This window comes from Dermacentor variabilis, chromosome 1, assembly GCF_050947875.1.
Source record: "Dermacentor variabilis isolate Ectoservices chromosome 1, ASM5094787v1, whole genome shotgun sequence".
NCBI classification, from domain to species: domain Eukaryota; kingdom Metazoa; phylum Arthropoda; class Arachnida; order Ixodida; family Ixodidae; genus Dermacentor; species Dermacentor variabilis.
In genome coordinates, this window is record NC_134568.1 from 101,213,627 (window position 1) to 101,230,856 (window position 17,230).

A 17,230-nucleotide genomic window follows, 5' to 3' on the forward strand; every position below is an offset into this window, starting at 1 on the left:
CTCGTGAGTGTGATCAATTGTGGTAAATTTGTTCTCACCGCACACAATTAATGCTTGAAACGTAGATGTTCTGTATTTTGTAATAGCTTTTAGCAAAGACGTATTTTTGCTAGTCACTTGCTTACTCTTTGGGCTGTTACGCATTGTTCAGCTTCGAACATTCACGAGCTGTCGATGTTGTCATCCATGCTTCAGTACATTGATTCAGTTCACTTATTCTTGATACGTAAGTGATAGAGTGGTCATAAATCTTAGTGTGTTTAGGGTGGATTTGGGTAGATAATGTGCAAGAAGCCTAGTACTACGCCAGGAAATGGCGTTCCTCCTTTGTCACTGTGTAAAGAGTGGTACTCGCTCTTGTTGACGTTAGGAGGTTGAAATCCTTTCTTTAGGGGTTAGCGATACAATGCAGGCAGATGAGTGAATTTTTTTTATTCTCATGGAAAGTCGTGCTTTGTGAAGGGCCAGGAAACAGGCAGTCCTTGTGTAGCAGCAGTCCGTGAACTTGGCCACACAGATTCATTCGATTCCTTAAAGGGACACTAAAGACAACTATTAAGTCAATGTATACTGTTAAAATACCATTATATAAATCTTGCAGCGTTTGTTTCGTGACAAGAAAAGACTTAGTTTGAAAGAAAATCGCACCTGAAGGGTCCAAACGCCTTTAGCGCAATTCAAATCGCCCGCCCCTGAGAAGGGGAGTGGTGACATTGCATATGCCATCACCGCTCTTTACTGCCATCGGTGAGTAACACCGACCGACAGACAGCACTACAGTTTTTGCACAAAATGCAAATGTGTGGCCATGGAGAAAAGCGAGCCAAGCTGGATTCACTGCTGCAGCTGCCTTCGGTCAAATGGCGTGGGCCAATAGGGCATCCTGTGACATCAGATGGACGTGGAATTCTCTGCTACTTTTAGTTTGTGTGTTTTGCGAGCCAGCAAAACCAGCACAGCACTTTGCGATAACGAAACTACTGAAACGCAAAAGCGTGAGCGTCACCGAGTTGAGCAAAAACGAAGCTTTTTGGCCGCCTGCATCTTTGTAAAGGGTAACCTCAATCAGTTCTTTTTCTAAACATCAAGTAGAACTGGACAAGTAGCGTTTTCAGCCATATTATAATGCAATACAGTCAAATCTCGTTAATTCAAACATGTTTAATTCGAACTTCCGGTTTATTCAAACTGACTCTGTGGTCCTGTCAAAGTTATGTGTATTCCAATGGGCAAAACAGCCCGGTAATTCGAATGCACAATTATATGCGATGGTTAATTCGAACGTACCACGCTCCGACATTGTACTCTGCAGTGCGTCAAATCACACGGCGGCGCCTCCAACCTGCATTGCCCTGACCCTGCCATAAAGGAAAGGCCATAAAGGAGAGATCCCTCAATGCCGCATTTGGGGAAAAAAAAAAACTGTGGCGGAAATTTTACCCTCTCTCAAATGGCAAGGTCGCTGTTTCTGCTTCGTGCTGTAATGCCCCAGCCACACTAGCGGCAAAACGGGCGCCACGGGAGGGATAGGTCCTGAAGGAGACCATAGTCCTGGGCCAATTTTTCGTGGCTCGCCAGGGCGGCATGCAAGCCACGAGCGGAGGACACCGATAAGAGTGGCCCCAACAGTGACGTAAGCGCGGGAAACTGGCATCATCCAGACTATCCCGACCGCTCTATTCGTACTCACATCTGGTTCAGCCAGACCGCTTGTTTCGCACTATTGTCTGCTCATGTCAGTTCTCGCTTGCGCTTGTTTTGGTTGGCTTGGTTGGTCTCGTTGGCGTTATTTTTTTTCAGTGACGCGCCTAAATTGAGATGTCCAGATGGAAAGGTTATTGAAGACAGTGCATCATATCCAATTCTGTACTACAAGACAGACCCTGAATACAAGGGTGCGAAGGCAACAATCTGTACCTCCTTCTCCTTGTGTTTTTACACAGCGACGCCGCAACAGAGGGGAGCATACCAACATAATTATGATCAGTGGTAATGACTTCGTCATCTTGATAAGACATGACTCGCGTTAAGAATGCAGTGCGAAGAATGTAAACACAGCACCAATCTGTCAGTATACGAAGGAAAAAACACGCGAGCATGCAGAGGGAAGCAGCAGCGGTGACCTAGTCCTGCCTTGGCAACTTCGCTGCTTTGGTGGCAGTAGGTGGCAGTTTAGGTGGCAGAGGTAATTAGCGCCATCCAGCAAGCTGGTGGGAAAGCAAATTCACTTTCCTCCTGCCCTTCCTCGCATCTACGCTCACTTCGCCCTCCTTCTCAACTCCCTCGTAACTCCCTCACCTTCCACGATCTGCACGCTCGTGCGCCTCTGCGCCGGCGCCAGGGCCAGTTTAGCCCGCTCCTTGAACTTCCGTTTTCTGCCGTTATCGGGGAGCGAGCGTTGGCCAGTGTGGGTAGTTTCAAGGTCCTTGCTCGCTTTGTGCTTGCACGCCACCATATTTCACGACTCGCAGCGTTTGTGCATTGTGCTATGGTACACGAATACTTCAAGAACAAGTCCTTCTTTTAATTCTAACAAATTTTCGGGCCCCTTCGAGTTCGAATTATCAAGATTCGACTGTACAATGATCTTTTTATTAGGAGACATTGTTTATAGTGACAGAATTATAATGAGGAGTGCCTTTGCCATCAGGCTAGTACTTGAATGCCCTGGGTGGGCCACAAGTTGTTACCTCAATTTCTCGATTACTAAAGCTTTGTTCGCAATAATACTGATGCCTTTAAGATTCTTGAGCATCAATATATTAATTTAGCTTGACTTTATGTTTGCCTTTAGTGTCCCTTTAATATGCCTATCACTATTTTTGCAGCCAACTTGTGCACAGATCTTTCCCTCTACTGTTCTCCATTTTCCAGTGTGAATGGAGCACAAGCATTAGCAATTCCTCAGTTGTATTTCTGACAGCTGTTTGGACACTAGCAGCGTGGAAGCAATAATGGTTTCGCATTAATGCACACTTTCACCTGAGGCAATCCCTGGTGTGCCGCCGGTAGCGCCATTTTGTTCCTTTGAAGCAAACTACTCCGCGAAAAGGGTCTATTGACGTTTCTTCCAAGGCCAAGGGGTGGATTTCTGGTGCCCACCACCGTGATAAAAAAGATATCTAGAGCAAATAGTTCAGTATTTAAACAATAGTGCACAACCTTATTAATGCTATGGTAATTCGGGAGAGTGTGTGACATGCTGTTTCCTACTCATATGCTCCAGATGATGAGCTGGATGACAACCCCAATCAGAGTGATTTGATAGAGCAGGCTGCGGAGATGCTCTATGGCCTTATCCATGCCCGTTACATTCTCACAAACAGAGGCATTGCTCTCATGGTGAGTGCACTAGTTTTGCTTATAATTGTGTGATGGCTGCATATGAAATGCATGCTTGCACATTTGCATATTAAGTATTGGTTCATGCACAATTTAATATGCAAGGTCTGTCTGGAAAGTAATGGAACTGGGTCTAGTATGGTAGGCTATAGGCAAAATAGGAATATGCTAATTATTTAGTCAAGTTATGGTTGTATATAACTGTAAGCTCAGCTTTATGCAGCTATTGACTTTTTTAAAATAGGTTTTCTTGCATTGTTGTCTTAGCAAGCCATTCAGCTGTGAAAATGAAGGAATGAACCATGCGCATGAATGAACAAATCAACCTAAAATTTCTGGTTCAGCGAAGAAAACCTCCATCAGAAGCGCTCCAAATTTTTTGGCAAGTGTACGGCAATAACACCATGTCATGTACACATGTGTTGAGTGGCAGAATACGTTCAGAGAACGGTGCAAAGAAGCGGAAGTTGACTTAAGCAGCGGGAGGCCTTTAATAAGCAGGAATGATAGAACGTCGAGTTTGTAAGGCAGGGGTTGTGTACTGATTGTCAGTTGACTGTTTGAACGATCGCCAGCCAGTTGGACATGTGGAAGAGCAATGTTTGGAAGATAATCACTGAAGCTTTGTGCATGCAAAAAGCCTGTGAAAAGATGGTGTGACGGCTGCTGAATTCAGATCAGTAGGAGTTCCGCATGAGTGTGTATCTGAATATCGCACGTCTACTGAACCAGATTTGCTTTGTCGGGTCATTACTAGTGATGAGACATGGATACATTTTGTTAGTACCAAGCGCCAGTGCTGTCAGCGGAAGTCTTCGTTGTTGCCGAGGCCAAAGAAGGCAAGGCAGTCCAAGTAAAAAGTGAAAGTGATGCAGATCACGTTTTTCAATGTCAAAGGCATCGTCCATAGCGAGCTTTTGCCACAGGGCCAGACGATAAATCTGAAAGTTTACAAAGATTTTTTGTGGTATTTGCTTTGCTCAGTACGGGAAAATAAACTGTAGTTATGGTGGGACAAATCATCGCTCCTGCACGAAGACAGTGCACGAAGCCACAACGGCCTCAGCATCCGGCAGTTTCTGGGCAAGAGGAACAGTGCCGTCATAGAACAACCTCCGTATTTCCTTGATTTTGCCCCCTTGACTTCATTTATTCCTCAAGCTTGAGGGAATTATCAAGGGAACCCATCTTGAACGCTGTCAAGAGGAGGCTGTCAAGAGGGTCTTAACGACAGAGCTGGAGAACATACCAGAAGAATATTTGCAGCAGAGCATGGAGGCCTGGCAGAGAAGGATGGAAAATTGTGTTGCACTGGAGGTGGTTACAGTGAAGGAGACATGGCATAGTTTGTCGTTTGGCACGGAAAGAAATTGTTGGTGACACCAATTGTTGCTTTTCAGCCAGACTACGTTTAGTCATGATTTGCTCCATCCCACCCTTGCACTCGTAAGCCAACTGACTACTTGATATTGAATATGGTTTGCAAGCTTATACACAATACACTACAAGATAGGTCTGTAAAGGTTGATCCCTGCATTCCACTTATGATTGATTTCTAATCATTTTTTATTTTGATTACAGTGAAATCCCAATAACTCGGAATCTCTTAATTCAAAGTGATAGATAACTTGAACTGCTTTGTTGGTCCTGGCAAAACCCTATGTATTTGAATAGGGAAAAACACTCCCATGAAATTTCTGGTTCGGATAAGAAAACCTCCATCAGAAGCGCTCCTAATTTTTCGGCAAGTGTACGGCGATAACACCATGTCACGTACAAGTGTGTTTGAGTGGCAGAATAAAGTCAAACTCTGAAAACTGCGCTACAGATAATGCCAACAAAATTCCTCATACTTGTGGTAGAAGTTTCTGGCAAACCTGAGCCTCAGGTAAAGGTTCAATGCATCACTAGCTACTGTAATGTCGCAGGCCGAAAAAATCGCTAGGGCAGACTCGCGGTGGAGCCGAAACCGAACTGGAACAAGCAGTGCGACATGCACTCTTCTTTCCTATCCGGCTTAAAGGGCCCCTCACCACCTCTGGCCATTTTGAGCTGACAAGCGCAGTGCATACAATGCATTCCCACGATTGTCTCTGCCAAGTATTACATCACTACGCGCTGCCGGAAAAGCTGAAATTTCAAACCAAACTGCATTTGCCCTTCGAGGGCGCCGCATGCTCAGCCAGAGAAGTGACGTATATGTGAAAGCGCACCTACATACATGTTTGTGCTGTGATGTTGCTCATATTGACATGTGACTTCAATAGTTATTCAAGGCAACATCTGTTATTTGTGTAGCCTGTTGCTTTAATAGCCAAATTAAAGTTTAGAGAAATAACCAAACACACAAACCAAATGACTGCGTGTTTTTGTTTTAGTTCGTTTTGTAGCAAGAGAGATGTGCTTTCGTTTCGTTTGCTTGTTCCAATGTCATTCAGTTGCACGCAGACAATGAAACGGTGTCATTTTCTACCATGTTCCAATGTGCAATAATGCTCTGTGATCCATTCGCATCTGCCTCAGTGTTTGTGTAGCACTGACTTATGCCGTTAGTCAGGTGTCCTTGTGCACAGCGAAAAAAATTGTGCGCTACGCGAAATAATACAAACGCAACAGCTTGCACGCGGCACTGACAATGGAAGTGCGCCATGCAGCAAGAAAGTGATGGAAAAAAAGGTGGGGCTCGTGACGTATGCGTCCCGTGATCCTCAAGTTTCATTATGGCAGAATAGGGGGAAGAATTTCGCTTGCGGAGGCTAGACTGGGCAAGTAGAGAGTCTATGTTAACAGTGAAGCTTGCATCCTGAGATCATGGGTTTGTGGCACTGAAATATTTCTCTCTGCTATTAGACAGTTTTAGTTTAGCATACGCTATACCGTTGCGTACTCTATAAAATAGCGGGTCGTCAGTGCGCATGCGTAGAACGCTAAACGACCCATAGCGTATAGCGTACGCACGCTATTTCTCAGATTTAGCGTTAGCGTCGTTGCGTGGTTTGCGGAGTTTGCGTAAAACATGACGGCGGTCCCAGCTGCCCGCTTCGAGTTGAATTTCGCGTTGCTTTTGTAAAATGCACTTCATTCGTAGCCATATGACTGTGTAAACAGCTTTCGCTTAGTCTCAGGCCGCTTCGATGACAGAGTATTATGGATAACCTTGGGGTGTTTTTGAGATCGTTTCTCATTTCGAAAGCGTCGAAGCCTAACGAAAGAAACCTTCGAGATTTCAGCTCCACCTATCACTACAGTCGGGAGATAGCCGCAACGACAGAATAGGGCCTCTGACATCCGAAGATCTCGCAGGCCAACTAAAACTGTAAAAAATGTGCGCTGCTTAGCGTACGCTATAGTTGCGTATGCTAAACTAAAACTGTCTATTAATGAACCAATTTGAAAAATCCTTGCTGTAGAACGCTTCCTAAAGGGCACGTAAAAACTTCCTGCGTATAACCAAAATTGTCTATGTAACCTGGTGAGGGCCCCCCTTAAGAAAAGCAGGGAGAAAAAAAAGTTTCGATTTCGCTCAAAAAGCAAAGCATTGATAGCGATAGCAAAGCATTAGACAACTACATGAAGTAAAGTTTGTAGTTTTATCAGCTGTATAAGTTGCTGTAAACATTCGCTTACTAGTAGTATTTAAATTGACGTGCATGGGATTGTGCACGTGTAGGCAAAATGAGCAAGTCTCACTTGATGACCATGGACATTCGGTGTCACAATGCTAGCATGATGAGTTCTGACCTCGTAGAGTAAATGCTTTGGGCAGCCTTTTGCATCAGTACACGTCTGACCCTTGAGATTATGCGTCCTCTAATAGTGAGTGCGTGGGAAAACAGAGCATGTGTACTGCCAAGTGAATTGACAGGTGTGCTTCAGCGTTTTTCAGCGTTTTTCGTCACAAATCGTCTCTTACGCCGTGTCGTCAGCTGGAGGAGATGTCGGTGTACAGTCAACGACAGATTTTCTGGACGTGCAATTTTTGGGACATGCCCAACAACTCGGAGGGCTTCTCGGCACCACCACGTGCCCCATAGAGTCAATGCATAAGAACACATGAAATTTCAGACGCAAGAACCCTTCGCCATCCGATTTTCCTGACATTGTGCTGTGACCGCAGGTCCAAAACGGCATTAATCAAAGCCAACACTGCCGCCATTTTGATTATCTCGCTGCCTCGAACCGGTGCTCTTGCACGCAGATCCGCTGGCAGCATAGCCATCACCGCGGCAACACGAGGTCTAGCTACTTCGACGTTCGCTACTCTTAGCAATTCGCCGCTGTTTGTAATCTTTGTAGCCGTTGTAATCCTCGCCAATGGCTTCGAAGCTCGAAAAGCACGACGCATTGAATAATGCCGGTTTCCGAATGTAAGCTTTGCCTCAATACAGCAATGACACGTGGTGAAGAATACGCGAAGGATTGCGCTGAAGTTTAAAAGTGTGGCAAGGGACAATCGTCACGGGACCCAGTATGTATTCCGTAATTGTAAATGCGTGCACTCGCCATCTCCTGTACCAGTAAAAGCACCGATATGCTTAATATGCGTACAGGCAGGCCTTCAGAGCTTTTTCGGATGTGTCTGTGGCGATTTGGGTACTTAAAAGGAAGCTGAAGGGTTTGCCAGAAAAAATGAGTGAAGAGCTGTACATAATGGTTTTCAACCCTCCGAATTTGAATATCGCATCAAAATTGAGCAAAAGAAAGCTCAGAGATTTTATTTCTATGAAAACTGCAGCAACAGACTCGGGGCAGCTCCCGCGCCGCATCTCCGCCTGTGATTGGTGGGGCGTCTCGTGACGTCAACAATGGTGTTCGTCCGGACCGGCCGCTGCCATTACTCATGAAGCATGGTGCAAGGTGGTTCGTCGCTGTTGTTTTGTTGAGACGGTAATGGTAAATTTCGAGAGCTTGTGTTTCTCTGAGGAGTTCGGCGTTGCTCCCTACATGTACGAGCCGATTGCGAGGACCTGGCCTTTCGAAGCAAAAGATGCTGGTAGCAAGAAGTGCTTTCGACGCGAGCGAAAGTGAAATGTTAGCATCTCCTCATGTTAAATGTTCTTTGGTGAGTATGTTTTTTGCGAAGCTGCATTCAGCGATCCAGTGAGTTCGTTTCGGGTCACACAACTGTACTGTTATGTTCCTGCATGCTTCCTCGTAGAACGTAAGCAGGCATGCGATCATCGGCATTTGTGCGCAGATCCAAAGCTGTCGGCAATCTACACAGGCAGTTTACATGCGGGAAAAGTTTTCCGGCTCTTGTAGCATGTGTAGTGACCTTCATCAGCGTGCCATCCGCACGTTACTCGTAACCAGAGCCGTAAAGGCGGCAAATTGCGTCGGCTACGTGAGACAGCTGGTTTCTCTGTGTGCATGAGAAGGGGTAGCGCAGCGTCCTGGCATGCACCGGCTTTCAAACTCATGCAAACTTTACACTTGCAATGCGTTATGGTAGCTGCATGTAGGCTGTTTCACAACACACGTGCGAATAGAAAATTAACGGCGGTTTGCGACGAAACCTACATCAAGAGTGGGAGATGAACATGTACCTTCCATTCAGCATGTTAACACGAAGGAGCTAGCAGTAAATCAAAATCCAGGTTTTTAAACGAGTTTGTGTAGTCATAAGGTCTTCCAAGACCAGTTACCATCCGTCCTCTCGCACCCGTTCCGTCTTTGTGTGTTCGTTTCCCCGACCTTTTCGCGCTGCGTTTAGAAAGCCTGCTAGCAGCAAGTCGTACCCTCACTCATTCACGCATTATTGATAAACTCTGGTAGTAATCTTTGTCACGGAAGTGGTTGGAGCACAGCACTGTTGTTCTTGAGCGCTTGAAATTTAGATTCACAGCAGCCTCCCACTTATCTGAAAGCTTCTTGTCTTGTGGGAAGTAATGCAACATTGGAACATCGTCGCGGCCACTGGTGTTTGTGCAACCGTAGGCTGCACAGAACACTGGCATGGTCGGCCCACCACTTCAATTAATGCTGCGCACGTCAACTACCACTCTACATACACAGAAACAAGGGAACGCAGGGCCGAGCGAAGCAGATTATGGTGGCACGCATGCAGAAACAAGCACGGTCAGGCACGGTCTAAGAAATTGCAAAGGAACGGAACACCAGTGCTGACGTCACTACGCCGTGGTTTCCGGTCTCCGCTCGCATCGTCAGCGTCAGCAGCAGCGCACGGTGCTCGATGGGGGGCGGAGCGACAGCGCAATTTTAACTGACGATTATGTCGCTCCTAAGTGAAAAATCCCCCGCAAAATTTTACCTGCATGGTTTATAAGGTTCCCGCATTCGTATATGAGCGTCTTATTGAATTTGACAGACTCTTCAGCTTCCCTTTAAAGGTAGTAAAAGACATGAATTCATTTTTTCAAAATGCCCAATTTTTCGCATGTTTTTGCGGCCCCTAGGGAACCCGAAAAATCGGACGTTGACTGTACTACTGACCAAGAGGATGCTTTAAATTGTCTGTGGGGCGAGCCCGCAGTGGAAGGAGGATGAGAACAGAAAGGACCGACACATTGAAGAATGAACGGGAAAGAAAGTGTGCTGCCACTTCTTTGAAGGAGCTTGAGGTCAAATAAACAAAGTGTTGGCTGACGCCGACATGCGGGTGTCCCTCATCCAAACCAAATTAAACTCTTTAAAGCAGTGAAAGGCAACAGCGAGGCGTTGTGTGCAGGCTGACAGTATGTCAGTGTCATGATCTGCCCAGGTTCATGAACGAGGTGGGGCTCAAGGCTCTCACCGTTAGAGAGACGCTCTGCAGCGTGGTGGTGGTGAACGCTGACTGACCACGAGCAGCTATGCTCGTCAGTGTTTATTTAGTGCGGTGACCAATGTTGCCCACTGAGCCTGGCGGGCCAACGAAGATTGTGCCCCGAGAGGGTGTCGCATGCTCGTCACACCCCTTACCCCCCAGTTTGTGTGTTCGATACAAACAAAATACATCCTGGTAGAGGCACTGCCGCCGTCCCAGTCGAGTAGACAGCGCCTGTTATCAAGGCGAGTAATGGTCCGGCGGCTTCCGCGGTCGAGTACTTCGCCTGGGCACTGGCGTAGACGGGCTGGGTGTGGCAACGCCGGGTGCTGCCTGAGCCAGCCTCGCTCCATCCGGAGGATCCGCAGTGGTGAGAGAGTGGTGCCGGACTTGAGACCGGTCCAACAGGTGCCGCACAACTGGCAATGCTTGCCACCTCCAAGGTGGGCGGTGCTTCGCTGGCAGTGACTGGTGTTACCGTTGATCCCGCTGCGGGCCGGATTTCTGACGTGGCCGTCGAGGGTGCAAGCCAGGTCCCGAGGCAAGGCCTAATATGGTCGGCATGTTGGTGCCACATAGTCCTGTCCGGCATGCTCACGAGCAGCGATGAGGTGCTGGCAGGAGACTCCACCCGTCCGGCAGACCGGGGTGGGCCAGGACAGAAGTTCTTGGCACAGACTGGAGCTGCTGACTTTGGCAAAGACCCAGGACGGCACCCTCGGCCAGCTTCTGTTTCAGCTGCTTCAGGAGTGCTGTGGATCGGAGACCTGGATACAAGACGTCCAAGGGTGTCTTGACCATCCAGCCCAGCAGGAGCTCACCGGGGGCACAGCTAGTGACATCATAAGGCGTGGTCCAGTACTGGAACAGTACCCGGGCAACCTGCGTCCTAAAATCTCCAGCCTGGCTCTTCTTGAGCTGATCCTTGATGGTTTGCACCACCTGCTTGGCAGCACCATTTGAAGCTGGATGGTACTGCGGAACCATCATCTGGCAGATTGCATTCTTCGTGAGCCAGGCCAGGTACTGTTGTGCCATTACCACCAGTCCGGATTCCGAATCTACAAGATGCAGAATTTATCCTGCGAACGCCCTTTGGACAAACCCGGGGCTGCGCCGAAAGGCACAGCGCCCTCAACTCTCCCTTGACAAGTCAAGATGCTGAGCTGTCAGGCAGCGATGTCCTGAGGAGAAGCATCGGTGAGCGACATGTCCAAACATGCAACAAAGTGCTAGACAGCCCGGTGCCGTATTTCCTTTTGCCTGGAGGTCACCGCGCGCGGCAACTTTGAACCGGGTGGCCAGCGCGGTCGCTGGTTGGACCTCTCGGACGACCGTCGAGTGCTCACTTTGTATTGGGCCGTTTGAGTGACAATGGTTTCTGGGGGCTTATAAGCCGCGGCGCGCCGCCTGGAAAACCGGATCCGCCGACCCACCGGGAGCAGAGTGCCGCTCTCGACTGGAGTGAGATGTGTCACGCGTTTTCGTCGGACGTCGCCGAGCGGGAACAGTCGCGTTTGCTGTTATCTCGGCCCCCGTGCCGATCCGATCTTGTCCTGTATAATAACCTGTATATAGTGTATAAAGTCCCTTTTGTTAATCTCACCGACACCTGACTCGGAGTTTTCGCTACCAACGCTCTGTCACGAAACGGGTGACGAGCGCTACGGGACCACCTCAAAGTCGTAACAGGGGATGGCAGATACAGGATTGACCGGCATCGGCTACCTCGGCGCGGTGAGTGCCTGAAGTTTACCTCAAACACCAGACTTTCTCTGACACAGGTTATAGTAGCTTTGGGCAGGATTTGGTGTTGCATTGTGTTAACCTTGTGTGTTTCAAGCCTAGTGAGAGTGTTTTGAAAAGCAGGGGATGCTGAGGGGGTAAACAGGGCAGTGTGTGAAATACTTGCGGATGTCTTACTAGTAGCATTATAGTAGCGTACGGCAGGTATATTCAAAAAGGGTAAACAGCAGGAGGACAGTGTGAATGATGGAGAAGTACAAGGTCAAAGAACTTCTCCAGATTTGTGAGGAGTTGGGCATTGAGTTGGGCTCAACCAAAAGAAAGAATGCGATCCTTGAGGTCATGAGAACTGAGGACGTAACGGCTGAGGAAGCCGAAGAGGCATGGGCGGATATCAAGGAACGTCAGGAGGAGGAAAAGAGGGAGAAGGAACGTTGCGAGGAGGAAAGGAAAGAAAAGGAACGTCGGGAGCGGCAGGCAGAAAAGGAATGTCGTGAGGAGGAAAAGGAGGAAAAGAGAGAGGGAACGTCGCGAGCAAGAGCTTAAAATGAAAGAGTTGGAGACCCGAAATAGCTCGCCGGCGCCTAGTCTCACTTCTAACGGTCCAAGAATACGCGATCAACTTCCGCCCTTTGTCATCGGAGAGGATATGGCCAAATACCTCGTGAAATTTGAGCACGTGTGCGAACGGAATAGCATTGAGCGATCCCTCTGGGCACAGAATCTGTTAGCCTTGCTTCCTGGGGAGCCATCAGACGTAATAACTTGCTTATCGAAAGAGGTGTTTGAGAGCTACAGTGATGTGAAGGAAGCGCTACTGCGGAAGTACAAATTGTCGCCCGAAGCTTTCCGGTAGAGGTTCCGGTATGCAAGAAAGGGCAGGTAGTCGAATGTTGACTTCGCGTTTCGTCTAAAAGCCGACCTGGTGGAATGGCTGAAGGGCGAAGAGGTTTATGACGACCGCGACAAAATTGTCGAATGCATCGCGTTGGAGCAGTTCTACCGGTGCATTGATGAGGATGTCAGGCTCTGGCTGCAGGATAGGCTAAAGGAGGTTAAGCTAAACAAGGCAGCAGAGTTAGCGGAAGAGTATTAATATAATAATAATATTTGGGGTTTTACGTGCCAAAACCACTTTCTGATTATGAGGCACGGAAGAGTATTACACCCGCCGCAGCTTGCACAGCAAGGCAGCGCGCGTAGAAAAAGCAGTTAGGAGAGATGGGTTTTTCGGGAAGCCAGAAAAACGGAAGCCATAAACTCGCTACAATTGCAAAAAGCAAGGGCACATCGCTGCGAACTGCCCAGAGAAAATTCCTTTTGCAACAAAACAGCGAAACGATACGACGCGTTTTTTGAAAAACGGAAACCGTTAACCTGCTACAATTGCAAAAAGCAAGGGCACATCGCTGCGAACTGCCCAGAGAAAATTGCTTTTGCAACAATCCAGGAAACTCACAAAAACATACGACTATTGGAGCCATATATGCAGTAAATTAATGTAAACGGTAAGAAGTGCCGAACACTTCGGGACTCTGCAGCAACTATGGATGTTGTCCGCCCATCTTTCGTCTCCTCGAGTGATTTTACGGGAGAGTGCGCTAAGATACGGCAAGTGGCCGAGGAGGAGAGTGTCTGTTTACCGATCGCAACGGTTATCATTGAAGGAGAGTTTGGGAAACTTAACACAGAAGCCGCTGTGTCTGCCGCCCTCCCGGAGCACTTTCCCTACCTCTTCTCAAATAGCTCGGAACAGCTTCTGAAGGATCAGGGCAAATCATTCTTTGGCGACGTGGCGTACATGGCCCTCACGCGATCCAAAGCGCGCCAGCTGTCGAGGGAATTTGACTTTGAGTCGGTGAGCGAACAGCGGTGCGGCACACGGACTGATCAAGGTAACTTGAGTGGCGAGCAGGCACGGGAGAGGCAGAGCTCGGAGGCTGGCCTGGGCGAGCGTATCCTGGAAGTGAGTGGGAGTGACACGTGCAGTGCTAGCCGCGATATGGACGCGACGCCGCAGTTAGGTGACGCGGGCTCCACACACGCTCCAGTTTCCGCCAGCTGGCAGGAGCTTGCTGCAGTTGAAAGGGAAACTCTGATTCGCGAGCAACAGGAAGACTGTTCAATAGCCGATCTGAGGAAGAGCGTCAAATGGGGAGTGAAAAAAAAGTGGGTTTCAATTTACAAGGAATCTGGCTTATTATACCGCCACTACACGGATAAGCAGGGTCACAAATATAAGCAGCTTCTGATTCCTCGAAAATATCACCGAAAAAAAAAATTTTTGAAGGACCTCATTTGCTTCCTCAGTAGTGTGTTTTCGGTCCAAGTGATTTCAAGAGGACCATTCTAATTTTCATTATTATTGCTGATTATTAATTGTTCATGATATTTTGGTGTGCTGTTAATTTGAAGAATGGTTGTTTGAGCCTTGTATACCAGATCGTACACCTGCCTCTTGTTGCAGCGGGAGCAAAAAGGGGGGTTAGCAATTTAGTTAGGTCGATTTGGATTATGGCCTTGTCTGGTGTTTGACGGGGGACAGAGGGCACTTGTTCGTGTTGGGTGTTGCCTTTTGCCGGTCGGTTTTGCAAGCGCAGAACGACCAACCGGGACCAGTGGTGAGAAGCAAGGGCTTAGGAACGACTCGAGCGGAGCTGGTCGAAGTGCCTTGGTGACAACGCGGTGAGCAGCGCTCCTGTCCTGGCGAGTGGGACCTGGGCACGTGAAGTTACCTGGCGTCCAGACACTGGACGTGAACTTGGACGAGCCTGACGAACGTGCGTGCCTGGCATCCGAGCCACGTGGAGGCAGCTCGTCTTCCCGGCGCCTTTCTGATGGCGGGGATGCTGTTGTGCCATTACCACCAGCCCGGATTCCCAATCTACAAGATGCAGAATTTATCCTGCGAACGCCCTTTGGACAAACCCGGGGCTGCGCCGAAAGGCACAGCGCCCTAAACTCTCCCTTGACAAGTCAAGATGCTCAGCCGTCAGGCAGCGACGTCCTGAGGAGAAGCATCGGTGAGCAACATGTTCAAACGTGCAACAAAGTGCTAGACAGCCCGGCGCCGTATTTCCTTTTGCCTGGAGGTCACCGCACGCGGCAACTTTGAACCGGGTGGCCAGCGCGGTCGCTGGTTGGACCTCTCGGACGACCGTCGAGTGGTGGCTTTGTATTGGGCCGTTTGAGTGACAATCGTTTCTCGGGGCTGTATAAGCCCCGCCGCCGGGAGAACCGGATCCACCGACCCACCGGGAGCTGAGTGCCGCTCTCGAGTGGAGTGAGATGTGTCACGTGTTGGAGTCTCACCGGACGTCACTGAGCGGTAACAGTCGCGTTTGCTGTTAGCTCCCGGCCCCCGTGCCGATCCGATCTTGTCCTGTATAATGACCTGTATATAGTGTATAAAGTCCCTTTTGTTAATCGCACCGACGCCTGACTCGGAGTCTTCGCTACCAACGCTCTGTCACGAAACGGGTGACGAGCGCTACGGGACCACCTCAAAGTCGTAATAGTACTCTGTGCTGGCGAAAGCAGGACCATTGTCGGACACGACGTCCAGCAACCCCTGGGCAGCGAAGACCTGTCGCAGCACCGCAATGGTCGCGCATGCTGATGGAGTAGTGACAGGTAGAACCTCTACCCATTTCGAAAAGGCATCTATGACCACCAGGAAGTAATGGCCCTTGAAGGGCCCCCCAAAATCCACATGCAGACGAGACCAGGGTCTCTGTGGAAACAGCCAGGGGGTGATTTCCACATGACGTGAGGCTCACTGATGCTCCTGGCAGACTTGGCAGCTCTGCACCATGTGACCAATTTCCTGGTCCAATCCAGGCCACGAAATGTAGGACCGAGCCACCATCTTGGTCTTTTCCACACCAGGATGACCCGCATGCAGCAACTGCAGGACCCTGGACCGGAGACTTTGTGGTATCACCACCCTGGAGCACCACAGTAGGCAGCCCTGCTGCAGGCTCAGCTCGGTGGCCTTCTGGCTATAGGCCCGCTGAACCAACTCCTCCCCTCGGGACACCGCTTTGATCGCTTCAGACAGGACTGGGTCCCAGCTGGTTGCCTGCTACACCACAGATCTGGAGAGTACGTCTGGGTGCCCGTGCTGCAGCATGAACAGGCTTTGAACAGCATGAACAGGACTTCAGCAGTCTTTGAAAGAGCAGCAGGCACCTCTGGCAGGGGCAGGTGGCTCAGGGCATCAGCAGGTCCCAGGTCCTTTCCCGGACGGTAGACCAGCTGTTAGCTTGGTAACTTGGTAGCGCTGGGCCTTGAGGCTGGCAGCCTCAAGGCCCAGCGTACTACACGAGGTGATGCTTGAACGAGAACCGCCTTGTCAGGTCCCAGCAGGCCGGACAGCGGCTTGTGGTCCGTGTTGACTTTCCAGCTGCTGGTAGAGAATCTCGCTTGCGGCAAACTTCGGGCTTCATACTAATGTGCTTGCTATCAGTTGATAAAAATAGCTCATATTAAAAAATATTTGCATCTGTATGCATTTCCTTTTATTCATATTTGAATATGTTCGACTTGATTTACAATTGATTTACCATTTTTCCCCCTTTTGTTTTCTTTTTGAATAAAATACACTACTACTTACTATTCAAACTTGATTAAGTAGTTTTTTTTTAACATGCTTACTAGAGAGTGACAGCATCGGGCAACATTGTGTCAACCTGTCCTGACGTCAAACGAAGTTCTGTGTCACTCAGGGAATTTTGCAAAGACACTCAGGGAAAACCTGTAAAACTCGGGGGATTTGAAAATGTCAACTTGGTAGACACCCTGATTTGAGTGCCACCAGGATGCTTCAGTGGCAAACTAGATTAAAGGTGCAGCAGGTCCAACGAGCTGGAATCTATATACAGCGAAGCTTTGTGCGAGTGCATAAAGAGTTGAAACACTAGTTTGTGTGCATTGAATGTCCGCACAAAGTGACACGGAGGGCTTTATTCAGGCATTGTAGAGAGGCTAATGCAAGCACAAGGCAGGGGTAATTGGAGATTGCTGGTAGAGGCCTTCGTCCTGCACTGAACATGAAATAAGCTGATATGATGGCACACAATTGTTTGCTGACTGGTGATAATCCTCCGGCATGTGGTAGCTGTGATGAGAGGCTGACAGTCCTGCATGCTTTGATAGAAAGAATGTCAGGAAGCGGAAGCTCTATGATAGAAGTACTTTGCTTTAACCTGCAGACATCACATTCCTCTTCATCCACCAATGTTCCTTGGTACAGAACCATTTTTGATCGAATAAAAAATCGGAAAAATTTTTGATTTCTTAAATCAGTTTTAAGCTTCTTACATGAAGTTAGTACATTGCAGGTCACAAGCCCAGGAAATTGTAGCACATCCTCTT

General features: G+C 48.6%; 1 protein-coding gene across 1 annotated transcript in view; it reads left to right on the plus strand.

Annotated features, from left to right (window-relative positions):
• The window catches only part of CkIIbeta (casein kinase II subunit beta), a 73,602-nt gene that overhangs the window by 18,753 nt on the left and 37,619 nt on the right, over positions 1 to 17,230 (plus strand). Inside the window, exon 4 of the mRNA XM_075691404.1 lies at positions 3,227 to 3,342. Coding sequence (XP_075547519.1) covers positions 3,227 to 3,342 — 116 coding nt within the window. The remainder of the gene's footprint in view (positions 1 to 3,226; positions 3,343 to 17,230) is intronic.